This window comes from Trichoderma evansii (assembly GCF_050947405.1).
Source record: "Trichoderma evansii strain SZMC 28006 chromosome Unknown GGI43scaffold_23, whole genome shotgun sequence".
Classification (NCBI taxonomy): Eukaryota; Fungi; Ascomycota; class Sordariomycetes; order Hypocreales; family Hypocreaceae; genus Trichoderma; species Trichoderma evansii.
The window spans coordinates 161,078-185,069 of NW_028145183.1; the positions used below are offsets into that span (position 1 = coordinate 161,078).

The 23,992-nt window shown below is 48.2% G+C and overlaps 9 protein-coding genes across 9 annotated transcripts; 4 read left to right on the forward strand and 5 right to left on the reverse strand.

Moving 5' to 3' along the window:
• Window positions 1-1,406: 1,406 nt before the first annotated feature.
• Window positions 1,407-3,679, forward strand: GGI43DRAFT_200553 (cytochrome P450). Its single transcript, XM_083200062.1, has 3 exons — window positions 1,407-1,607; window positions 1,658-2,767; window positions 2,856-3,679. The coding sequence occupies exons 1-3, from the start codon at window positions 1,536-1,538 to the stop codon at window positions 3,201-3,203; spliced, it is 1,530 nt and encodes a 509-aa protein (XP_083057022.1). The 5' UTR covers window positions 1,407-1,535; the 3' UTR covers window positions 3,204-3,679.
• GGI43DRAFT_200588 (uncharacterized protein) lies at window positions 3,522-5,407 on the forward strand. The gene has a single exon (XM_083200064.1). It carries the CDS (start codon window positions 4,156-4,158, stop codon window positions 5,125-5,127), a length of 972 nt encoding a protein of 323 aa, XP_083057023.1. The 5' UTR covers window positions 3,522-4,155; the 3' UTR covers window positions 5,128-5,407.
• A 662-nt stretch (window positions 5,408-6,069) lies between these two features.
• GGI43DRAFT_200541 (uncharacterized protein) lies at window positions 6,070-8,771 on the forward strand. Its single transcript, XM_083200060.1, has one exon. It carries the CDS (start codon window positions 6,267-6,269, stop codon window positions 8,340-8,342), a length of 2,076 nt encoding a protein of 691 aa, XP_083057024.1. The 5' UTR covers window positions 6,070-6,266; the 3' UTR covers window positions 8,343-8,771.
• Window positions 8,772-10,973, reverse strand: GGI43DRAFT_200542 (uncharacterized protein). The gene has a single exon (XM_083200061.1). It carries the CDS (start codon window positions 10,422-10,424, stop codon window positions 9,201-9,203), a length of 1,224 nt encoding a protein of 407 aa, XP_083057025.1. The 5' UTR covers window positions 10,425-10,973; the 3' UTR covers window positions 8,772-9,200.
• Window positions 10,974-12,925: 1,952 nt separating this feature from the next.
• Window positions 12,926-15,361, forward strand: GGI43DRAFT_200567 (kinase-like domain-containing protein). The gene has a single exon (XM_083200063.1). The coding sequence runs from the start codon at window positions 13,160-13,162 to the stop codon at window positions 15,044-15,046; it is 1,887 nt and encodes a 628-aa protein (XP_083057026.1). The 5' UTR covers window positions 12,926-13,159; the 3' UTR covers window positions 15,047-15,361.
• Window positions 15,362-15,616: 255 nt separating this feature from the next.
• Window positions 15,617-16,980, reverse strand: GGI43DRAFT_414420 (copper acquisition factor BIM1-like domain-containing protein). Its single transcript, XM_083207036.1, has 2 exons — window positions 16,313-16,980; window positions 15,617-16,219 (listed from the first exon to the last, which is right to left on the reverse strand). Exons 1-2 carry the CDS (start codon window positions 16,449-16,451, stop codon window positions 15,678-15,680), a joined length of 681 nt encoding a protein of 226 aa, XP_083057027.1. The 5' UTR covers window positions 16,452-16,980; the 3' UTR covers window positions 15,617-15,677.
• Window positions 16,981-17,065: 85 nt separating this feature from the next.
• Window positions 17,066-18,196, reverse strand: GGI43DRAFT_414421 (uncharacterized protein). Its single transcript, XM_083207037.1, has one exon. It carries the CDS (start codon window positions 18,159-18,161, stop codon window positions 17,118-17,120), a length of 1,044 nt encoding a protein of 347 aa, XP_083057028.1. The 5' UTR covers window positions 18,162-18,196; the 3' UTR covers window positions 17,066-17,117.
• Window positions 18,197-19,553: 1,357 nt separating this feature from the next.
• Window positions 19,554-20,697, reverse strand: GGI43DRAFT_425174 (NUDIX hydrolase; the record flags this gene model as incomplete). The annotated part of the gene is made up of 2 exons (XM_083208475.1): window positions 19,554-20,185; window positions 20,244-20,697. The coding sequence occupies 2 exons, from the start codon at window positions 20,695-20,697 to the stop codon at window positions 19,554-19,556; spliced, it is 1,086 nt and encodes a 361-aa protein (XP_083057029.1).
• A 324-nt stretch (window positions 20,698-21,021) lies between these two features.
• GGI43DRAFT_200858 (uncharacterized protein) lies at window positions 21,022-23,906 on the reverse strand. Its single transcript, XM_083200067.1, has one exon. The coding sequence runs from the start codon at window positions 23,809-23,811 to the stop codon at window positions 21,235-21,237; it is 2,577 nt and encodes an 858-aa protein (XP_083057030.1). The 5' UTR covers window positions 23,812-23,906; the 3' UTR covers window positions 21,022-21,234.
• Between the last annotated feature and the right edge of the window lie 86 nt (window positions 23,907-23,992).

Consider the following 23,992-nt stretch of genomic DNA (forward strand, 5'->3'; position numbering starts at 1 on the left):
TGCGTAGAAAGTACATTTGGATGACGTTGCTTAATTGTACTTATATATTTCGTGTAGCCAGTTTCTTCTGCTTATAGATGACAGTAATGCCTAATATAGACAGGATAAGCAAACTTTTGATAGTAGCTATTTGAGAGTTTAATGGTTCTTCTCATTGTATCTACCAAATGCCTCTGGAGTAAGACTCAAAGTTTCATTATTTCACATACGTGGCATGGCCTAAGCATCGTCGTTCTTGGGTCTACGCTCCCGCATCTCTTCTCAGATGACCAACAGTGGCCGTCTGAGAATAGCAACATTAGGGAAGCGCAAAGAAGGTCTGCGACACCCCTTACATTCGTATGAAGATTTGTTAGTCGTTTGTGTCTCAGTCATCACTGTTGTGCCGATAATTAGTCCACCCAGGAGACGTTTCAAGGTGCATCGCGGCCGCTGGGCCAAGTCGGCGTCATGGAAAGCATTTCAATACATGAATTATATAGCATACACCGGTGCTAACGCAGAGATATCGATGTCAAATATCTTCGTGGCTTTCCCATAGCCTTAAAAAGTTAAAGTTAAGACCCATGGCGACTACATGCAGAATAAACGCAAGCAGATCTATGACTAAGCCAGGCGCACCAGAAATATACATGTAACGACGAAGTATAGAGCTAAAATGATGGGGTCCTACTATACGGAGTACACACTCTCTCTAAAATGGTCTTTATGGAAACAAACTGCCTGATGAGGACCACCAGGGTACGGCGATGCCAAGTACGTGTCCTCAGCACGTGTATTTATTACGAGGCATTTAATCCTGTCGAGTCCGACAACGCTATGTGGATGGTGCGATAATAAGTGTATGGCCAAGAGCGATGACAAATTTTGACATGGACTTTTAAGAGACCATAGTTCCTGTGGTTATAGGCTCCCAAGATGAAGAATAATGAGTAGAAGCAGTATTTTCGAGAATGGTGATAATATGATAGAAGTATTCGGGGAGTCTCAAACCCCGACGATAAATGATATCACTTATCATCGCATTTATACGAATAACACAACCAACATACATCCAAAATGGGGGCCGTGGTCCCGGGGTATTGAAATACCAACCAACAACCAGTTCTTTAAACTACAATTTCGCTGTACATTTCATACCTGGAGACACACAGATATGATGGTCAAACATTTTACAGAGTATCGGGGGCGGCGGCACACGATGCATCCTTTAGCCTGGCACCACACCCGCAAGGCTGCCAATTGGATCGCAAGACGTGGGGTTTTTAAGTCATGAGGCACATCGTATGAGTGATGCCTTCAATATTTTGGTGGCCCCCGCACAAAGCGCGAATATAAATGTGCGCTTGAGGGTGTGCTATCAAGTATCCAGTCAAATTGTATCATAGAACTCGCCTGCTTTCATCTGCGTCTGCTTTTCTCTGACCTCTCTCCCTCTTTCTCCCCTCAGTCTCAGCCATCAATCGTGAAAACCACAAATAAAAATAGTAAAAATTTCAGCATATGAGTGTATCTTTACTTATCTAAATAAAACAATGACGACTGCGTGGGGTTGGCAGATTTCGCCCTTCAGTTGGCTTACTACCACCACACTAACACTCTTGACTGTATGGACCCAACAACACAAAAGTCCAATCATGCGCTGACCATATTTCAGTATGCCGCACTTCGAATTATTTTTAATCTATTCCTGCATCCTCTATCCAAAATCCCGGGTCCAGTTGCATGGAGAATATCTCGCCTGCCCTTCATCTGGGCCCTTCTAAGGGGGACTCTTGTTCATGATATTGAGCGGCTGCATCGCAAGTACGGCCCCATCCTACGTATTTCGCCAAACGATGTCACCTTTGCCCACGAAGATGCCACAAGGGACATATTGACGTTTCGTAAAGACCGCCAACCCTTTTTGAAGGATCTGACTTGGTGGAAGGCCAATCCTGGAATGCCAGACTCCATGATTAGCATCATTGATCCAAAGCAGCATGCACGCATTCGCAATCTCTTGGCGCCCGGATTCACACAGCGCGCTTTAAAAGAGCAAGAAGATATTTTGCACCGCTATGTCAACCTTTTAGTAGAACGCATACAAGAGCTCGTGAGCAAAGAACCTGAAAGTGGAGCCATCATCGATGTTGTGCGCTGGTTTAACTTTACTACGTTTGACATCTTTGGAGATCTTGGCTATGGAGAATCATTTAACTGCCTCCAAGATTCCAAGTACCATCCTTGGGTCGCTATTCTCTTCAAGAGTGTCAAAGCAGTGTCTTTCGTGGCAGCTGCACGATTATATCCCGTAGTCGAACGCATACTCTTCATGTGTATCCCGCCCTCCATGAGAGAGATGCAAAAGAACCACTGCCAGCTGATTTCTGACAAGGTGAACAGACGTCTCAACTTTGAGCTTGAGCGACCTGATATTATGTCTCATGTGATACAAGGCGCAGAACGTCAAAGGCTACCGCAAAGTACCATTGACACCACCTTTATGGTGCTGACAATCGCCGGCAGTGAGACAACCGCGACAGCGCTTAGTGGCACTCTCAACTATCTTATCAATAACACAGATAAGTTCGATATTTTGAAGAGAGAAATTCATCAGGCTTTCCCAGAAGAGAATGACATCAATCTCGACGCCCTGCGCAAGTTGCCATATCTTAACGCTGTGATTAACGAAGGACTCAGACTCTGCCCCCCTGTCCCATGGATCATCCCAAGAAAAGTACCCGAGGGAGGCGAAACTGTTTGCGGAACATGGCTTCCGGGAGGGGTACGTCAGAATCTCATTAGTATCTTATTGTATAAATCTACTTTCGTATGTCCGTTATTGCGTTGTTTGTTAACAAGTTGCGAAATAGACTTCAGTCTCGATACAGGCATATACTCTGAACCGTGACCCGGAACATTTCCATTTGGCTACGTCATTTATTCCAGAGCGTTGGCTGCCTGATGCTCGTACAAACCCTGAGTCTCCCTTCTTCCATGACCGGCTTCAGGCTGTGCAGCCTTTCAGTGATGGACCAGTATCTTGCATGGGGCAACACCTGGCACTGGCAGAAATTCGTCTCATCTTTTCCAAGCTGCTTTGGTCGTTTGACTTTGAGGTACTAGAAGATCGTAAGACAAAGTGGGAGGATATGAGAACATTTTTGATCGTTGAAAAGAAGCCAATTGAGGTGAGGGCAAAATTGAGGGCTACAGCTTAGGTCGCATGGCATACTTCGTTTCCCCACCTTGTTAAGAAGGGAACGTGTACACTTGGCGAGACATATTTAGATACCCCGAACAAGCAATACAAGGGGACCGTATGATACCGCTAGTCAGCAGAATACATGTGTTTGCCACTATTAAAGCTGCATGCGCGCATGTGCTCTCGATACCTACGTCGGCTTGTAGATTTGACTAATGCGATGTAAGAACTTGAAAACAGAGGCATCTCTCTACTCCATACATACATGTTATTTCCCACCCGTCAGCATTGGAGTTGCACCCGTATGGGCGATATATGCCTATTGCTTCTCCTATACTGTATAATGTGTCACACATCCTGACTTTGTATTCCCTCCGCGACAAAAGCTCGGGGAGTTAATGCTTTCCCGATACGCCAAGGCACAGCCACTGAGATAGTGCCAGCGCAACTCCGAGTCTGTTAGTTGTGCGGGCATTCCCATAGAAGCTGCAGAGCACGAAAACGTCTTCTTGGAGGAGATTGCTCTGCTGATCTGGGCAGGCTTCAGATAAGTATTTATAGCATACCAAGTTATGGAAAGGAGTCCTAGGTCCGATACTAGAGTCATGTGATCAGTAGTACCAAAAGAGACTATTCCAATGGTATAAGCTGCAATGCCGATCTTCATTAAGACAGCATCTCCAAGTTAAAATAAAAATTTAAATGACTCAAATAATCTCCTACATGCAATTTTTAAGCGCACTTTCGCAACTAGACGAACTTCCGCCGCAATCTCATTGGCCGATTAAATGCAGGGCGATCCTACTGGTCAGACATACGAAATGTTGTTGGTCGCTGTTCATTAGAGAAAGGATTTCACAAAAGTTCCGCTTGCGTTGACTCAACGATTTTTTCCTATATCTACTACTAAAATCGGATTGCAAATCTGCCCAAGTTTCCTGCTCATTCGACTAGTCGTTTTTGTCGTTATGGGGTCCCAATGGTCGCAATTCTTCCCTCCAAAGCCAACCTTCACGGAAGCTGATTTGGCTTCGTTGGACGGTAAGGTTGTCATTATTACGGGCAGCTCTTCAGGTATTGGCTTTGAGCTTGCTAAAATTTTGTACCGGAAAAATGCAAGAGTTTACATCGCTACACGCTCTGAAGAAAAGGCTCGCGAAGCAATTCGAAGCATACAAGCTTCTGAAAGCACAGGAGGTAGCCTTGAATTTTTGCCTCTCAAGTTAGACGACTTGAGCAGCATCAAAGCTACGGTGCAGGAATTTATGTCAAAAGAAACCAAGCTTCATGTAATCTGGAACAATGCTGGCGTCTCTCAGCCACCTCTGGGCAGCGTGTCATCCCAAGGGATCGAACTGCAATTCGCTACAAATTGCCTTGGGCCGTTTGTTTTCACCCAGCTACTGCTGCCTCTTCTTGAATCTACAGCTGCAGATGAAGCAACACCTCGAGGGTCAGTTCGCGTTGTATGGACCAGCAGTCAAGTTATGGAGCTTTCATCTCCGACTGATGGCATCATCATAGATGAGCTCCACACGCCTCCCAAGGATCAAACTCGTAACTACACCAATTCGAAGACTGGCAATTATTTCTTAGCTACGGAGCTTGCTCGAAGACAGGGATCCTCAAATATTATAAGCGTGTCTATAAATCCAGGCGCCGCTACCACGAATCTCTTCCGTCACACGCCTTATCTCAAATATCTAGCCTATCCACTGCTTTATAAGCCCGAGCTTGCGGCTCTAACCGAACTCTACGCAGGATTCTCTCCGGATACTGGCATTCAAAATAATGGGTGCCACGTCATCCCGTGGGGTAGGATTTCAACTAACCTCAGGGAAGATTTGATTAATGCAACGAAGACCGCCGAGGAAGGCGGATCAGGGAAAGCAAAAGAATTTTGGGAGTTGTGTGCAGAGAAGACTAAGGATTACATGTGATGGCTACAAGACATATCTCTATAGATGCGATGGGTTTGTGGGCCAACGTCTCCAGTGATTAATCTGCCCACCATTATAAGCAGGTAGCATGGTGTTGGAATAGATATCCCATATAAGGATAGTAACCTCGCTTTGTAAGAGCGGGGCCCGTTTTTTATCCAACAGTTATGAGCCTGGGAGGTTATGACTTAATAGTCTAAGCCTGTAATTTCCACTAATCACGGAATTTGCTATTGTTCGAACCCTAGATGTAGTTATCGCAGTGAGAAAGAACCATGCGCACTACAATTGAGGTAGTGAAGGCTAAAGAAGAACTATAAGCGCACTACAGTTGAGGTAGTGAGGGCTAGATATTCGTACCTGAACCTAGACTCTGGTGAAAAGTACCCAGTTATAAGGGGTAACAGCAGGTAGTTTATCATATGTTCTTCATTGTGTGTTCATCATCATGATATACAAGGTGGTGTGTTGGAATAGATATCCCATAGGATTGTAACCTCGCTTGGTGAGAGTGGGGCCCGCTTTTTATCCAACACATGGTTTCCTCTGCCAAAATAATATGACTGATACTGTACATTTATATCTTATACTAGACATCTCAGCGAGAAATGGAAACATATATCGTGAGCCTCATATTATTTGCTCTGTAAGTGCCGCGCAATTTTATGATTGCCATCTCCAATGGCTTCTCCGCCCCCGCAGGCTTCTGGTACTGCTCCCGATTAGTGGCTACAGCCATACCTGACTAGGAAAGGGTTTCACAATGGATCCAGAACTAAGAGCTGCAAGACAAGACGTGCAAGTAATGGATGATGATGCGAAATCCAACTGCAAGGCGACTTGTACGATTTGGGTAATGAGATGCTTGATCGGGTACGTAATCTCAGGATCTCTGTTGGTAATTCATGATGCGTACCTGGACTTTGCGTTTAAATTGAATGCTCTAGATGCGCCAAAGCCTGCTAGAGTGCTCACTAAATGGCTGATCGTGCCGTGCCGCCCACCAAAACTCCGCCCCCCATTAGCCGTCGTGCGCGTCCGCGGGTACCTTTTGCTAGCTGAAACATAAAACCAATTGGGGGGTTCAATTGAGCTTCTTTGAAGCAACTCGCTACTTCACAGAACTTCTTCTGGCGAAGATGGAGAAGGCAGCCTTGCTAACAGACGGCGCTTCGGCGCCGCAAATCGCAAACAAGAAGCGCGTTTCGCGCCTCAGAGTAGCCTGCATTGCTGGTCTTGCATGCTTGTTTCTTTTACATCTTCACTTGCCATTCTGGAGACCGCATCCTCCTCCTCCTCCTCACGGCCCTCATCACCCTGACCATGACCACCACCACCACGGCCATGATCATGACCACGATCATGGCCGCGGTCCCTGGAGAGGACCTTCACCCTATGGGAAATTCCCAAAGGCTAATGACCCTTTCCACTTCATCCCCTGCACCGATGCGACTGTACCTCCCGCTCTCGATGATCATCATGCAAAGAAAAGCTGGTCGAGGCTCTTTGACCCGAATCCCAGACACTGGAGCTGGGGTAACAAGACTGAACAAGACGGAGACGCCATCTCAAAGCACGACCCCTACGCTGGCCGCGGCATCTACCTCTGCGGCTGGCTCGATACTCCTCTGGACTACACCAACGCGTCTGATTCCCGTATTGTTCGTCTCGCTGTGACAAAGTACCAGGTCTCGGGACTTGCTCCCGTTCATGGCCGCTCTAAGCCTTCTGTTGGCCATAAAAGTGAGCGGACTATTATTGTTGAGCCTGGCGGTCCCGGTGCCAGCGGAACGTCAATGGTCTGGCGCCTTGCTGAAGCCGTCACGGAGCGTCTAAGCGGTGGCGCATACGATGTGCTGGGCTGGGATCCCCGTGGCGTCAACACGTCCCTCCCTGCCATCTCCTGCTTCCCTTTTGATGCCGACAGAGATCGCTGGTCCATGAATGCCAATCAGTTCCGCGAGGTTCTTGCCTCGCCCAGGGCTCACCTCGAGGTCCACGACGCCTTGAACCAGGCAATCTTCAGCGCCTGCTACGAGATCCATGGCGATCTACCTCGTTTTGTGAGCACAGCATTCGTAGCTCGCGATCTCGAGGAAATCCGCAAGGCCCTTGGGGAGGATGAGTTGACGGCGCACATGATCTCGTACGGCACCGGAATTGGACAAACATATGCAAACATGTTCCCATCAAGTGTAGGAAGAATTATCTTGGACGGCACTGAGTATGTCAGAGACCATCGACTCTTGGGAGGATTTGGTTGGACTGCCTTGGATAACGCGACCAACGCCTGGCACGATGGCTTTCTTGGAGAGTGCGTCAACGCCGGACCAGAGCATTGCGACCTGGCTAAGCCGATTGATGGCCAAGCTGTTACTCTGGGGAGTCTAGAGTCTCGCATGGAGACGCTCATTACTTCGCTTATTGACCGGCCCGTAGTAGGCTATACAAAGTCTAGCGGGCCATCTATCATCACATACTCTGGCTTGGTGGCAGCTATTTATGCATCTCTTTACAACGCATTCTCTTGGCCCGCACTGGCATCGCTCCTCTACGAGCTTGAAGCAGGAAACTCTACGCTCGCTGCAGCTATGCTTGAGCGCACAGCCTGGGAATATGACCCTGCTCTGCCCTCTCTTCCCAATAGAAAACCCTCCACCGATGAGTTAACAGACCTGGTCATATGCGCAGATGGCTATGATGCACCGCTGCCAGAGAATGGCCTCGACTGGTGGGAGTCGCTATGGGCGAACATGACTGCGAAATCTTGGATCTCAGGCAACGCGCGCTTCTTCTGGACCTTGCCATGCCAGCATTTTACAGAGTTCTGGCCGGAGCCGGCAGAAGTATACCGTGGTGACTTGAACAACACGCTCAAGCATCCGGTTCTGCTGATTGCTGAGACATACGACCCTGCTACACCCCTGCGAAATGGTCGCAGACTGCGCGAGGAGATGGGCAGCAACGCGCGACTTATTGCGCACCACGGCTATGGCCATTCATCGCGAGACACGTCCGACTGCACGGACTCCATTGCACAGAAGTACATCCTGCACGGAGAACTACCTGATGAGCCAGAGACAGCTTGCTACGCAAATGAGAAGCCGTATCTCTATGGCGTTGAGAAGGGCAAGGCCGGCGAGAAGAAAGATCCTTTGGCCATTTGGAGCAAGCATATCGAGGAGCTGCAGTATCTCAATCCCCGGCTGCTTTAGAAAGGCGTAGCATAGTATAAGCCGCGACAACTTTTTTTTCTTGGTCGTTTTTTTTATTCATATTCTGGAGGAGGAAGGGCTATTATGGCAGAATTTTGCGGCGCAAGTTATTCCATTGTATTGTTTGTATGTATTAACTATATGGGTATCGCAATTTCATGAATTAAAGTCACATATTTAAGTGAAACTCACCTTTTCAATCTATATTTCGAGACGCAAGATGTAGTTTATCGTTATGATAATCAGAGTTGTGCGTGTATGCCTGAGATATGAACAGCGGATTCCCGAATACGAAGCCCAGGATGAGAGTCGCCAGAGTGGTTAGTAAACTGTAGTAGTAGCACTCCCCCCAACACAACACCCACCATGAAAAAAAAAAGGATCCAAAACAATGAGCAAGATCAAACCAAACAAAATTCACAATTCAAAAATGAGAAAAGAAAAGGGGAAAAGGAAGATTCATGACGTCATTCACATGCAAAAATGAAAGAGAGCTTCTCCTGGTTCCTGGATTCCATGTGACCCACGACGCAAGTGATGCCGTGATCACAGGTTCCGAGAACCGTGATAGGTGCCGCTCGCTCGACCCAAGGAAAAATAAAGCCAGCTGAAACAATAGCATTAATAGGGCGTTTAACTTACAAGACAGATGGACAGACTAAAACAATATTAATAGTAATCGCAGTAGCGTACAAGGTCATACTCAAACGATGACATCACCACACACGCGTAAAAAAGACCGTGTTTTGAGGTTTTGAAATCATTAGTGTCATAAGACTCAATATATGTACAGGCTTCATCATCATCATATATATACAAATGTTGCGCGCTGCGCACGCTCGACTCGATATGTTCGAGTCAAGCCCCCCATCTCCTATTCTTAGGCCTCCTCCGTATGGACTCTCCCAAGGGTTGCTTTTGGATTTTACTAAGCGCCTCCTCCGGACTCCTCCGAATGTCGTGGGCAGGACTCCCTTCTCTCCGCCGACCAAGTAGTGATACTGGTGATAGTGAACGGCGGTAGGATGGGCGTTGGTATGGTGTTGGTGATTTGCGGGCAACCACTGATTTATAGTCTAGATAGCAGGTGGATTCGGTAACCTGCCTGGGTGTAGGGGTGTCGGATTCAAGGGTATCATAGGTGGTGTTGTTGAAAGGATTTTGGGTATCGAAAGAGTCAAAAGTGCAGAAATCGTCTTCAGGAAGCTGGGCGGTGGGAAGGTCCTCGTCTTCCTCTTCGCCGTCTACAATGTGTACAGGTAGTTCTTTGTCGTCGACCTCATCGGCAGGGTCGAAAGATGATCGAGTTTCTGTGGAATCACAAACAGACGTCACTGTCGTGTCGCAGTCGTCGGATTGAGACGTATCGTCATCGTCGTGAATGAGAGGTCGTCGAACAAAGCGAGAACTCAGTCTTTCAGAGTCCGGGCCCGAGAAGGACATAGATCGCGAAGGAGGATCTGTGGATGTGAATGTCGGCGAGTCAGCCGATTCAGCTGGGGAACCTTCAGATTCGGGCGATAGGGGTATATCTGCGGTATTCAAAACGCCAGGCTCAGCAGTAATTAAGGAACCATGAGGAAAGAAATCGTCGTCGAGGTAAGAAGAGGCATCGGAGGCGCTGCTGGCCTTTGTGCTAGTGGTGCGAATAGAATCGGTTTCGGAAAAGGACGATGACGTAGACGGCACGGAACAGGGTCCATGGCGGTCCAGGTAGTCGTCGGGGAGGTAGCTTGCAAAATATCTAACGATGGAATCGAACGACTTGGTTCGGAAGAGCTGAAGGGCGTGCTGCCACTGGTCAGAACCTATCAACTTCGGGTTGGCAATGATCTCTACAGCGAGCGATTCAAGAGACTCCTGGAGTTCGGAGAGCCGCTGCCGCTGCCGAGCCGCCATGAAGCGATGGAACTCTTCGGCCGTGTCTGCATGGTTGGAGATTTCGTAGACGTCGTGGTGGAAGGCTTCGGGGTCTTGGAGAGTGTAGGTAAAGGTGTTGTACTGATCGTGGAGCGTGGTGAAAAGGTCGTCTCTCTTCATGCCAAACTTCCAGGCAGGCCAAGATAGATCGGGATCGTCCATCGTTGGCGGGCCAGCGCTGATTGAGGGTCTCGAGAGACGATTACTGTATAAGGGGAAAGCGTGGTAAAACGGTTGTGGATAACTGAATGACTGATATGGAAATGCGTGTCGATATGGGAGCCCTGGTGTCGTAAAACACGGCTCGCTTAGAGCAAGGTACTTGAGATCATGGCCATGGCGAAACTGTCACTGACGAGTACTACTGGGCAATAGCGTCCTGCTGTAAGTGCTCGTGTCTTCGTGATGATTGCGTGGAGTATTCGTGCAGTATGTTCCAGATTGTTGTCGCCAGGGCCCTTGGGAATCTCTCCTACAGCAGCTGGGGGGAGTCGCGCGTATACCCATTGCCCCAAGCACCGGATCGCAGAGGCATTGCAGCCTGAGGCACAAATATGCCTATCCACTTGCGCAGCCGTGGTTGGCTGGCGAGTTCGGCTGCAGCATGAGCTAGAGCCGATCGAGATTAGGTAGGTTTATCGGCACGGGAGGCTACGCCGAAAATCTCCTAGCGCTGCGGGTAGCTTATCACCAAATGCCAATCAGCGTGCAGTGGCGGAATCCTGAGAGTTTGGGCTGTGCGCGCTAATGCGAGTCCGTCTTTTCACGTCATGCTTAGAATGACTTTGTCCTGCCCTTCCTGCCTTGCCTGCGCTGCCTTGCTTTGGTTTTGGTGTGATTGTGCTCGGCTGAAAATGATGGTAGAGAGCTCTTTTCAGCAATTTACAGATCTTCGCTTCTTTAACAGAAAATACGCCTTTGTCCTCTGATTTTCAATTTCCTTCTCATCTTCTTCTCTTCTTAGCAAAGATGCCAGCTTGGCCAGCCCTACTACAATGTGCGTTTGCACACCCTCTCGTGCTCAAACACTCCCTCACTCCACATACGAGCAATCCACTCTTGCGCAGCCTGCAACACATGGATTCCCCCCCTTGCTGATATCGTGGTCTGCCAGTATCCCTGCTCCTTCCAATAGTGTTCACTACAGTGGTCTTCTTGCACACCACACTGTCCAGCCAGTGTGGCCGTTGGCGGGAGGTACAAAGGCCTCGACCCTGGTCGGGAGAAGAAAATTCTGCCCAAGGGATGACCCAAGTACCAACCGCCAGCCCACCACTTCCGGGAGGCTGTGGCTGGTGTGCTATTTTGCCATAGCTCCGCGCCACCATTAGACGCTCTCAGAATTTGGGCGGCAAGTGACCTCTTGCTCAGGTACCTAGTCACCCTCCAGCTGCCTCCAGCTGGGCAACAGCGACACCCAGCGTGACAGCTTCACGCCTTGAGAATGGAGGGAGAGCGTGAGAATGGAGAATTCCTCTAGGCAGCTGAGACAACGCTCGGACTGGATGAGCTGGCATCGTATTGATCAGGAGGACACCGTGAGATGCCTGCGCAGTTCAATACAATTATTTACTGACGGCCAAATGATTATCTACGGTCACTCGCGCTGGCCCTACGGCTCTCTTCTCATCTCTCTTCTGCTCTGTTGCTCTTCGATCACGTGCAGATGAGTCAGCGTAGCTAGAGCAGAAGGGTCCAGGAATCATCCTTTCCACACTCGAAAAAGTTTACGAATGCGAGGCATCTGATGAGACGCAAGCATGCCATGTGCTGTCATCAACGCTGGCTAGGTACGGACCTTCCTTGACTGATGATAACCTTTACCGCTGTCTCAGATGCGCAATAGAGTTGATTTCATCGAGAAGATTCTGCTCTACAGCTGGGCAAGAGGTCACTGCATAGCAAGTGCTGGCGCAGATGATACCCTTGACCTCACATCACCAGCTAGATCTCTGCCGGCATGGCATCATGAGCTTGAAATAGGCCTTCCAAGGATATTGCGGGACTGCTGCGAAGGAAGCAATGGGGCGCGGTCTAATAGAACGATGACCGCTCCGCCTCATTCCCCCCAGTTCCGGCTCTAGCTCTTATTCGCCAGGGCTTCCTCGCCGCCAATCCTGGCATGTCGTGCTCTCAGCGTGTGGCTTTTACGCAGCGAGCACTCGCATAATAGACTTGCACATGCTCTGCTCTGGGGCTAGACGGTTAGACCAGCTGCACTTGTGCCAGTGCCTAGCTCCCTCCCGCCCGTCTTTGTTCGCTCCTCTATAGCGTCTAGTCCGCGGTCCGCAAGGCACCCAGGCGTCCGCTGGTTTGAAGGTTGGTTGCCTTCTTTTCCGTCGTTCTTATTTGTACCTTTGCAGTGACTGCCCGTAGCGCAGGCTGAGACTCCATCACCAGGCCTGCAACCTCGTCTTGCTCTCTGGCCATCTGACACTCACTATATGGCCGCGATATAGCGCTTCAGCTGCTCGTTTCTACATTTATTGTGCGTCTGGCCGAAAACTGGCCTCTTTACTCTCCTTTTTTCCCAGCTTGAATCAACCAACGCTGTGATCTATTTGCTGCTACCTTTTTGTCTGCTGCTTGTTACACACAACACTCAGTACCTGTCTGTGACCCCGCCGCAGCTTTTCTGCCTTTCCCCCCAGCTACTCTTCTGAGCTGGCTTCTGCCTGGGCGAGTGCCTGCTGAGCTCACCAGGCTTCTGAGTATCACAACCAACTCCAGATACCCACCCTGTCAATCTGCCTGCTTCCCCTCCACTCTAAATCTACTTCCAAGTCTCTTACTGCCTATTGCTTTTCTGCCCATCCATCTCTTCGGTGCTGTGTTGGAGCGACATTCCCATCACCACCGGCACATGGGCCTTTGCGAAGGCACCGCCAGCCGTTATCATGCTTGACCCCCGGGCCGAGCCCTCGGAAGGGTTCTCAGAGGAGAAAACCGAGCCCTTCTCTCAATCAGAGATTGAAGCCCGATTCCCTGGCGTCGGGGTTGAGGAGCCAGTCATCCCCACTGACCCAGAGGCCGTTCCGCTTGACGTCTTGCAGGTCGAAGATCACCACCACAAGCAAGGCATCCGAATCCTCGTGCGGCCTCTCACCAAGCTGCCCGGTTCTCGTTCAGTGAGTCCCGGTAGCGATAATTGCCAATGGCTGGCTCTCCGCGCCGAGGTGGCTGCCTCGGACAAGCCTGAACATAAAGTCCTTGCTGTGACTCAGACTTCCAAGGACATCAAGTTCTCAGTCAGGATACCCGGATCTGCGGAAGAAGACTTGTCACGACCACCCCTATGGTGTGAACTCTATTACGATCCTGCTAGCGACGAAGTCATCTTCTTGAATAAGTCGGACGTACCCATCTTGCTCGGCCAGATATCTCGTAGCGCCGTCGCCAGCACTCCGCCGAGTGAGCGCCACGTTATCAACCCAGGCCTTGCCAAAGGCCTGAGGCCGGGAACTTTTAGAATTAAAGTGAGAGATATTGCAGTATTAGACTTTCGCATTCTAGAAAAGCGACCAATTCTCATATATGAGCCACCACTTTCACCAGTCGTGCCTGAGGACTCGCCACCGTCGTCGCCGTCATTCATCACAACTGACCAACTTAGTACGAGTCTGAAAAGAGCCCTCACTCCAGATGAAGATGTCAAAAGGGCAAAGCGACGTATTTCAGATGCCAGCGAGGGACCAGACGACGGTGTCATCATGTTCCTGGGACCGGCCGAGCCTCTAGTCTTCCCTCTTCCTAACGCGAGAGAGGGGAAGGAACTGGCGTCAGCCAACGGCCATGCGCTCCTAGACGCGGAGCAGGGCGACATGGTCTCCGTGCCCGCCGTCTGCGAACTCGATCAATACCAGTTGACTAAACGTGACCTGATTGCGTCTACGGCTCTGTCAGCAGTCTTCACTGCATCACATTCGCAAGTGCCAAACAACATTGTCACCGTCAAAGTTCTCAAGACCAGAGTCGCGAACCCGGACAATAAGCCGCTGGTACACGAACGGAATGTCATCCGCCAAGCAGACATGTGGCTGCGAGAGTGCCAAAGCCAGCAAGACCTGCAGCACGAATCTATTGTACGCTATTACGGAGGAGATGCCAGATTCCTGAGTCTGTATATGGAGCATATAGACGCCAAAGATCTTACTTCTCCTGCCCACTGGAGAAACAAAAGTAATGATGAATTTACGGGAACTCGAGAAGATTCCATTCGAATCTTGCGTGATATTTCAAATGCGCTCAGCTACCTCCATAACCGCAAACTAGTACACAACGACATCAAGCCCGCCAATATCCTATACTCACCTGAGCGCGGCGCTGTGCTCTGTGACTTTGGATTGACCACGCTGGTGTCAAGTACTCCTTCTGGAGGTGGAACTCCGTACTATATCCCGCCTGAGTTTATCGCGCGCAAAACTCGTGGCCCTGAATCCGACGTCTGGGCTTTGGGTGTTACGATGCTGTACACAATGCGATTCATTAAATTTCCTGATTCACGTGCACGACGGCAGCATCCCAAGCCACTGTACTGGCAAATCGCACAAATCCACGGCCAGCCAGCATCACCCTATGCCTACAAGCAATATGGCAATGGCCAGCCAGCAGTGAACCAGATGCGGGACTGGCTCGCAGAGATTTATGAAGCAAGAGAGAGATTAACCTCCAAAGACCGGTTAGAGCGTTTGGTAAAGGACATGTTGGCACCGAACCCAGCCCACCGCATCACAATGGACAAGATTGTCAGAGAGCTCTCCATTGAGCAAGCGGTTGCAGCATAATAAAAGAGTCGAAGAGTACATTTTCTTTCCTATACCTCTCCAAAAGAGGAGCTTCTCTGCCTTTTTTTTCCCCCCTTTTCTCTTCCTTCCAACCTTTTTTCACCTTGACCATTCAGGGTTTTGGTTTTTTTTTTTTTTTTTCAACATTTGAAATCACCATTGGAGTTTATTTCGGGAACATATACGACATGTGCTGAGTAAATGGCAAGCATATTTGAAATGGCATCAGATGGGGCATTTTATGGAGTAAGCAGCATGCAGATATACCAGCTTTGGCAATGACTGACTGAAGCAGGGGAGAAGAAATCGACAGTCGTCCTTTTTTCTTTTTCCTACCTGCTTGCTTATTGTTTTGCTTTTCTTTTTTTTACTTTCTTTTCTTCTTCCTTTCAAGATGTTTGAATCATGATACCAGAAAGCTGGAGATACCACATGTACATATAAACTTATACATTCTTGTACTATCATATTTAACCTTCGCATGGCAGCATTAAGAGACGGCATACGCATCAGGAGTTAGATCATCTCGCTACTTGCATTAATATCATTAAATCTCAATTCGTGATACATAGCCATGCCTATTCATTATGTAATTCGTGTCTCCCGTGTTCAATTTCACCAGACTGCTGGATTAGATGCCCAGTCCCAAAGAGAATCCAACAGCTAAGAAAACAACTGTTGCCAAAACAACCGATTTATCGGTATTCAGCGGGCTGGCAGCATTCTTCTTATCGCCTGTACTGGTGCTATTACCATCACTAGAACTATTTTGGGCAGAATCGGTGCCATTGCCATTCTGCTCCTTGATAGTCTGCACAACCATGCCATCCGAGTCCGTGCAGTTCTTCAGCTGAGTCGCATTCTTTGTAAATCGAATATCAGCGCAGTTATAGAGCGCATTGCCAGACTCTCCACTGGTAACGACCTGTAATGACGCAAGAGTGCCGTCCTTGATATCGTCCACCGGCACGGGGAGCTCCTTGATGCAGAACGTGCCGCGGCCGGTGACGTTGAGAAACTCTGGTGTGAGGGAGACGTTGAAGTTTGTGGTGTTGGCGCCGAGGCCGAGATTGACGTAGATGTAGGTCCAGGGGTGGTGGAGCTCAAGGGAGAGGGAGCCTCCGCCAATGGGCCAGTCTGTGATGTTGCCGGCCTTGTAGGGAACACCTCCGCCTAGAATTTTACTTTGGTTAGCGAAAATATTGCTTCATGAGTGGTAGAAATGAAGCTGTAGGTCTTGGTAGCTATAGAGGAAAGGAGACGTACAAGGATTGTCCCATTGGCTGTACTTGTCCTCGTTTTCTGCAGCGAGGGTATCAGCTCGCCATTCAGGGTACGCAATTTTGAAGTGCGCATTGACGGCTTGTGAAGCTGCCAGAGCCAGGATGATGGACTTGAGCGCCATTCTGTGTCTCTATCTTTCTCTCTTCGTTTAAGCTTTAAATCTGTAGTTTTTTGAGGGCCAGAGGAGGAATTGAGAGCAGACGCAGAAGAGGAATGAGGAGAAAGAGGAGTGAGGAGAAAGCATTGTTGGACAAGATACCATGTTGGCTCTTATATGCAAACGAAAATGAAGAGTGGTACAGAGTACATCAGGAGCTGTGGAACGTAGCTCCAGGATAGCACCAGGATACCAAGATAAGCTTGATTTGAGCATAATACATTCAGCGAATAGGAAACAAGAGGATCCGTTTTAGCTTCATAGAGCTCTGCATAGACTGGCGTTGTTGTTGTTGGTTCCTCTTTAGTATGAGCAAGTAAATCTAGTAGCGTCCGTTTGCGATAGTAGGGGCTAGTAGCCTGGTGTTAATGTTCGCACCCAGTATGTCTCATCATCGGTAAGTGAATCGTGCTCATCCATCACACGAATAAAGAGCCTTCATTCTGAGACATATACACCAAACACTTTTAATTGGTTATTAAAATGATTCATCATTCGGGTCCGTGACTTCTTGATTAACTAAATAATTACCACTGCGCGTATGAGCTGCCCTAATCTGCTACCACAAGCCATATGAATTTCTCTCTCGAAAACGCTATCCATAGGTACTCATCTATAGATCCCAAATCATTACCCAATTTGATTTGTCGTGGCTTTCTTTGAAGCTACTTTATTCCGTCCTCTCGCGCCCTTTATAGCTTTTGTATTCTCCTCTGTAACTCTTGTGTTTTCCTCTGTAGCTCTTTTATTTTCCATGGCTGCTCTTGTATTTTCTTTGATAGCACTCATAAATTGGTTGAAAACATCCATGGAGCCATCTTGCTCTTTAGCTGGGCCTTCTCTAATCTTTGTAGAACGAGGAGATACATCTGAAGCATCTCTGACTGCATGATTCGGCCTCTTGATGCGTCTGTCGCCTGGCTCAACTTCGCCTTCAGTCCGTTCATTGTTGGTGGTAGTTCGCTTTCTCGGCGCCGACTGTTGAACAAGTCGCTGTTTCTTCCTCTTGGACGAATTCCACATAAGAGGTTCATCTTCAGAAGCATTTCCTTCATTGAGGAATTCAGTCGCTCCTCTACTCATCGCACGGTAGTTATTCGGAGGCATTTCAGTGGGCTGCAGACCTCCATCATTCTGACGTCTTTGTGCACTGCCATCGATAGCTGGAGATTCTTGAACCGTAGGAATTTGTGCTTCTCTGGCGTTTTCGGATTTGAAAGTGAGTGTGTAGTCCTCGCTATAACCAAATGATTCGAAACTAGCATTCGGGTATTTGTCTCTGATGCATCGCATAAGCTTTTTGCTCTTGTAGAGCTGTTTGTCGTAGATGATTCGAAGTGCAACAACATGCGCCCATGTTGCGCCGTGAGACGTCATGTGTCTCGTGATATAATGGTTTGTGGTTTTGCCAATTGTCGAGGGCGCCAATGATGCATGTTCAACAAGCACTGGCCATGCATTACGTGCTTCAGCATCCCAAGTATGGCAATGCTCTTCATACACATCTCGGAGACGCTTGTATAGGTCTTTTTCTGCTTGTGTGTTAAAGAGGCATGGCGGATATGATCTTGTGCCTTGTAGATTCAATTTTGCTGGCAGCGGAGATTGAGCCATGGTTGTTGGCTGATGAAGGAAAGGAGAAGAGAGATTATTACAAAGAAAGTCGAAGGACATTAAAGATAGTAAATCGAAGTGGGGGAAGAAGAGAGATGGAAGAAAGGGAAGAAAGGAACGGAATCTATTAAATAGAGGAAGGAGAGGAATCGATATCGAGGGATAGTAGCAGAAAAGTGTGACGGCCTCAGGCAGTTGCAGCTCTTCATTTTTATGGCTAGATAGTTCTCTTGAGCAACTCAAATCAAAGCCTATCAATTCAAAAAAAAAAAAAAAAAAAAAATTATAGAGCGACATTATCACATGTTTACAGAAAAAAGAAAACTGAAAATACGTTATTTGATTGATTTCACCATTATTATAAGAGGTTTCTATCATATAATAAGATTTACGTCCTCGAGCACATATTATAATTATCTTACACCAAACGTCGACCACCATATTTTACTCAAACATGTAGTTTGATACGGCTCTTCAGCTATGGAGCGATCAGCTACCTCGTATATCGCCGAGATTACTTCTACAAGGCATAGATGAGCCCTCTGTAGCAAAGCTTAGATTATCTCCATTGGTATTAGTAGTTGATTGCATATATTTTCTTTGTTTTATACCATATAGAGATGTACGGCTATGAGAATAGATATAAGGAGGAGCGCCGCAGTCAGCTAAGTGTATACAATTGCATGGCGTTTGTATTACTGAATGAAGAACACCACGTTGGCGCATGATGTTATGGAAGGGAAGCATGAAACACAGCAGTCAAAAAATTCAAAAATAACGTCTTATCATATAATCTGTACTATCATTTTTGGATACGCGCATAGAAGAAAGTAGATAAAGTAGATATAATTCCCCCAATCCACCTATGTGAACCATCATAGGTTAGGTAGCCATCGCCAAGAAACGAGCCCACATACTTCGCACAGTGCACTCACTACATGACAACAATACAACCAAAACGATAAGAATTAATGCCACGCTTGAGTAATAAATGCGATAGTACGATACTGAGTGTTTCAAATCTTAGCACTAGATTTTGAACTATACATGATGCCTGAATATAGTAACCAAATAGGTAGAAAAGCCTCTCCCAATTGCCATGTGGGCGCGCCAAGCCAATGGTTCTTTGTTTTCTTAGCCTATCCATTCCACGCTTGCGTGTATTTGAGCAAGTTTTTTTCCCCATTCAAGGCCCAAAATAGCGGTATGGAAATTCTGTGTTGATAGGATAAAGAAAGTGGAATAACAGCATGTGTCAGTTTCTGTTGCAATTGGTGCGAATACTGCGCAGTAACGGTTAGTAAATGTACAGCTACTGCATCTCGCTACCATGAACTTTACATACATTAAACATCTTTCCTATTTCTAGCAAGAGCGACGTAAAATTAGTCTTTATATACAAGCCGCCGTACGATTTATGTATCTAAACGAGAAGCATAATCACATCTCAGCTCATAGCTTTGACTCCTTCGAGGCATACTCTTTCTCCTCTGCGAGCACATCTTCCCTCCGGCGCACCTCTACCTGAGAAGGCCCGGCCTTGCCAAAGCTCACCAGCACCACTCTCTCCCAATCACCGCCCCTATCGGAGTCCTTGAGCTCGAGACCGGGCTTCTCCAAACCCAGAACGACTCTCTTGTCGCTCTTCCTGACGAACAGGTGGTATGGGCTCATCACCTTGTCCGCCCACGATATGCTTGATGTGACGTGAGCTTTGGCCTTTTCCGTATCCACTGTCGGTGTGGCTTTTAAGAATTTGAGAAGTTGTTTGCGCTGTCTTGTATAATAGATGGGGCCTTCCTCGACTGAAGCCGTAGGGCCCTTGAGGAACTTTGTGAGAAGCGAGAGGATGTAGTACTGAGGCGGGAACAGGATCATTTCATTAGAGGCCACACGAGAGAGGAACGTCTGCGGAGGAGCAAATATGGCTTCAGTGTGTTCGACGCCGCCATCTGGAGTTGGGACTAACATCTCAGATGGCACTCCACTCCGTGAAATAGGGAGCATATACAGGTACATCTGAGTGGTGAAGCGCTTAGCAACGGTGACGGGCGTTAGCCATCTCGTAAAGGGAATAAGCGAATCTAAACACAAGCTGTTAATCGACCAATCATAAAAATTACGAAACGGCTCAGAACAAACCTAGGTCAGCTTCTGCGCCAATCGACTGTAGCCAGTTTGAAAACTTAATCTGGCTCCCATGAATCTTCTTCCTCGCCTCGTCCCTCTCCTGCTGAGGCAGATCAACCAAACGACCATCCTTCTTGGCGAGCAAGATGCCCGTCTCTTCAAAGCACTCTCGGATAGCGCCTAGCCTGTATGCCGGCCCATCGCGATGACGGTCTTCCGCCCCAGGAGGTGGGATGACACCATCATGGAATGCATCTAGGTTGCCGCCTGGAAAGACATGCGCAGACGCAAATGAGGTCGAAGTCTTGACTCGATGTAGCAGCAGGACTTCATTAGTGGGAGACAGGAGCACAATTGAAGAACTAGGCCGCGGCTCAGGGATTGGCTTCTTCGCCGCGTCTTTCTCTTGCTGTGGAGCCGCAGGTTGTGAGTAGAGACGCGTCCAGGCTGCAGGTTTTGAAGCCATGATGACAGGGCTGAGACGGGTTGGGCGAAAGATTGGTCTTTGCGCTGATGAAGCCAAACTGCTAATGCGACGAGACAATGGCCTGCTCACAGCATATGAGGCCGAATTCATTGCAGCAAAGGAAGCGGCAGGGATGCACCGACGAATGGGGTGAGATATACTTTAAGTGTTGTCCTCACAACGTGGCTGCTGACAAGGTACAGAAACTGGTGTAAAGCCGAGGTCCGGCTCCACGGCTCGATTTTGCGGGGAAGCGCAGCTTTGGCTCTCCAGACCCCGTAAAGAATGCGATTCCGCGCGCCGAGATATGGGGCCCGATCTCATGCTACAGCGCGGCAATAAACGGGTCGTCACGGCCATAAGCTATAAATGTGCTTGGATATATTATATATTATATAATATGTTGCTAGGACTAGCAACTTGTAGGATTGAAACGTGTGTCGTGGGAAACGTTAGGCTATATACAAATCTCATATACAAGATAAGAAAAAAAATGTGCCCGTTAAAAACGCCAGATGCTCATGCTCATGTTCTTCATTAATACCGTTTCCTCTCCTTGCCACGCAGATTCACTTTCCACAGACAGCATATACTCTTAGACTCGCACCACTGCTTGACTTCCATCGTGCTCACTTCACCATCGAAGCCCACGCGTGTTAGCTGTCCGCAATTCAGCCACGTCGTGAAATCTTCAAGCACAATCGGGTCATATAGCAGTATTTTCTCATGCCAAGAAGGATTTGTCGGATCCTTTGTCCGCGGTGCTGACTGCACGGCTTTAGTGATGTACTCGTAACCGAGCGACTGGTCTCCAGATAAGTTGAGATCTGTATCGTCCATGGCCGATATGGAAAGGTCTATGCGAGGCTGTGAAAAGGGGAGCCCGGGAGAGGAGGCCGGGTCTGAGGATAAGCTATGCTCACTATCAGATGCTGAATCGGGAATCTCCATAATCACTTTGGTCGCCTTTGGCTTGCGCTTTCGCGTCGTGGGGGTTTCTGTTGATGCTTCTTTTGGTGTAGCTTTTTTCCCTTTCGAAGGACCCGCCGTGGCACGTTTTGCGGCGGTAACAGACTTTTTGGGTCTCCCGCGAGGTTTTGACGGAGACACAGGAGGTTGTGCGGACGGCGGTGGCTCTTGTATCTCCGGTGTACTAGAGGCGCTATTCTTCCTCGGCCTTCCACGTGGAGTTTGGATGGTAGTATCCAAGGCACTTTTTCCTGTGGCTGCGGAGGTAGTAAAGGTTCTCATAGAGTTGGGCTGTTGTATGCTGCTTTTGCTCTGCCAGCACTGCTCTAACAAGGAGATTTTTGCTTGGCGCGATTTGATCGCTTTGAACCCGTACGAAGCAACTTCTTTGGAGAGCTGAGCATCTGTAAACAATTCGAATGAGGGTTTTGAGTTATGATGCTGGGCTTGATCTGAATTGCTTGCATCATGGAGTTCATGGGCCTTCGAAGATGGTGTTCTATCAGCCGGTTCGGCCACTTTCTGCAGAGGAGACCCGACTAAGATTTCGCTATCTGCCAATACGGAGTCATCATTCATTATTTCGATAGGCTTGGAACCATTGGAAAGAGCCTCGTTGGCATTGATAAAAGGATTGCTGCTTAGTAGCTCAGTTTGGGCTTCAATAGCATTTGTCGTGGATATTGTAGCCTTTTTGTCTCCGCCGATGTAGCCAAATGGATCATCATCATCATATGGCGCCGGTAATGGTTGAGATGATTTTTCCATAATTCTGTTGATTTCGAGATCGAACAAATCTCCATCAATGTCACGCGCGCCAGCGCCCCACAACCTCTTCTGCTCTGGAGGCTCGATATCGTCACTATTTAGAGTAGTGTTGAGATCCACGTAGTCAACCCGATTCGAGCGCCTCATCGCAGCTTGAAGATCTCGCAAAAAGGTGGGCGAGTTTTCAATCGCTAATTGGCTCGATGTTCCAAACACAAAATCTTGTCTTGCAACTTCTTGAAGCGCCTCTGTTGGGGGTAGTAGAATTGGTGCAGGTGGCGATGCCTTTTTCTTTTTCTTGGTCGTAGCTTTTGTCGTTTTCCTTCTAGTCTTTTTCTTGGATTCTTCTCCAGTGGCTGGATCTGGTTCATTGTGCATGATTGTGATAATAGAATCGTCCATCCCTACTGGTACTGGCTGAAGCGGGTCCGGCACTCTATACGCTGAAGTGGCAATCTCTGTTATGGTGCGTGGCTTTTTCCTTGGAGCCTTTTGCTTCACAGGAGACCTATCTTTAGCTTCAGCGGGTATAACTGTGGGTGCTGCAGGTGCTGCGGTTGTGACAACAAGCTCGAGGAGCTTTCGTTTCCCCAGAACATTGGCTCCTTCTCCTGATGGCGTCGAAACATTTTGCTGTAAGCTATCTGTGCATTTGTAGGCATCGACTATCTGTTCGAAACTTTTGGCTGCTTCTTGAAGTTCTGGCAAATGCAAATCCTTTAGAGCAGAAGAAGACTGTAGCTCATGAGTAGCCGAAGTCTTATTAGATGGGGGTGTCCAGTCAAGTCTTCGAATCATGGCCGGTTCCAATCTTAGCGGCTCGTTGATATCATTTCTATCTCGCTTGGAGTTTGTCTCCACTACTGAAGGTAGATCGTTTGTTGGCTGTGGTGATGATATGGTCCTGGTAACTTCAGGCTTAGTATCGCTGACTTTAGAACTGTCGCCTTTAATATTGTCTGTTGCTGACTTGAACTTTTTCCAGGGCTGATCTTTTGTGGGAGAACTAGATTGCGATCTGAATCGTGGTGGCGCTGCATGATTTCTCCGAGCTACCGGAGTATGTGTAACGGGAGGATCAATAATGCATAAAGAACTGTCATCATCTTCTGCAGTACCAGATCCATTCGAGACTGAGGGAGTCGGACCCGCAGCCAGAGTTTTGAAACGTTTCTTTTTATCACCATCTTTGATGGCTTGCTCTTCATCGGATGAAATTATTAGAGTGTTGTCGCCATATCTGGGTGGTCGAATCCTCACACCAGGCGATATTATGTCTCCGATAACAGGCAAATCAGGAGATGAAGAGCGAAAGAAATGCGACATTTGCTTGGCGCTTCGTGATGGCGAGGGTAAAAAGGCATTAGGGGATGCCATCACGCCCGCAGCAAACCTCCGAGAGCGCAAAGCGCATCTCAGATAGTCGGCGCGCAGTAACACAATCAATGTGTCTGATTGCAGTCATATAAACGAAAGAATTTACACAGTAGATGTATCTTCTCTTCTTCGGCCCTCTGATAACCGCCTTTCCCCGTAATTCGGAGCGGATGTTGTCAAC

Excerpts from the sequence above, each read along its gene's own strand:
- GGI43DRAFT_200553 (XM_083200062.1), top strand. The coding sequence starts at position 1,536 with ATGACGACTGCGTGGGGTTGGCAGATTTCGCCCTTCAGTTGGCTTACT. Across the intron at positions 1,608-1,657 it reads CCACACTAACACTCTTGACT|TATGCCGCACTTCGAATTAT; the intron begins GTATGGACCCAA and ends ACCATATTTCAG. Across the intron at positions 2,768-2,855 it reads GAACATGGCTTCCGGGAGGG|ACTTCAGTCTCGATACAGGC; the intron begins GTACGTCAGAAT and ends GTTGCGAAATAG.
- GGI43DRAFT_200588 (XM_083200064.1), top strand. The coding sequence starts at position 4,156 with ATGGGGTCCCAATGGTCGCAATTCTTCCCTCCAAAGCCAACCTTCACG.
- GGI43DRAFT_200541 (XM_083200060.1), top strand. The coding sequence starts at position 6,267 with ATGGAGAAGGCAGCCTTGCTAACAGACGGCGCTTCGGCGCCGCAAATC.
- GGI43DRAFT_200542 (XM_083200061.1), bottom strand. The coding sequence starts at position 10,424 with ATGGACGATCCCGATCTATCTTGGCCTGCCTGGAAGTTTGGCATGAAG.
- GGI43DRAFT_200567 (XM_083200063.1), top strand. The coding sequence starts at position 13,160 with ATGCTTGACCCCCGGGCCGAGCCCTCGGAAGGGTTCTCAGAGGAGAAA.
- GGI43DRAFT_414420 (XM_083207036.1), bottom strand. The coding sequence starts at position 16,451 with ATGGCGCTCAAGTCCATCATCCTGGCTCTGGCAGCTTCACAAGCCGTC. Across the intron at positions 16,220-16,312 it reads CAGCCAATGGGACAATCCTT|GCGGAGGTGTTCCCTACAAG; the intron begins GTACGTCTCCTT and ends GTAAAATTCTAG.
- GGI43DRAFT_414421 (XM_083207037.1), bottom strand. The coding sequence starts at position 18,161 with ATGTCCTTCGACTTTCTTTGTAATAATCTCTCTTCTCCTTTCCTTCAT.
- GGI43DRAFT_200858 (XM_083200067.1), bottom strand. The coding sequence starts at position 23,811 with ATGGCATCCCCTAATGCCTTTTTACCCTCGCCATCACGAAGCGCCAAG.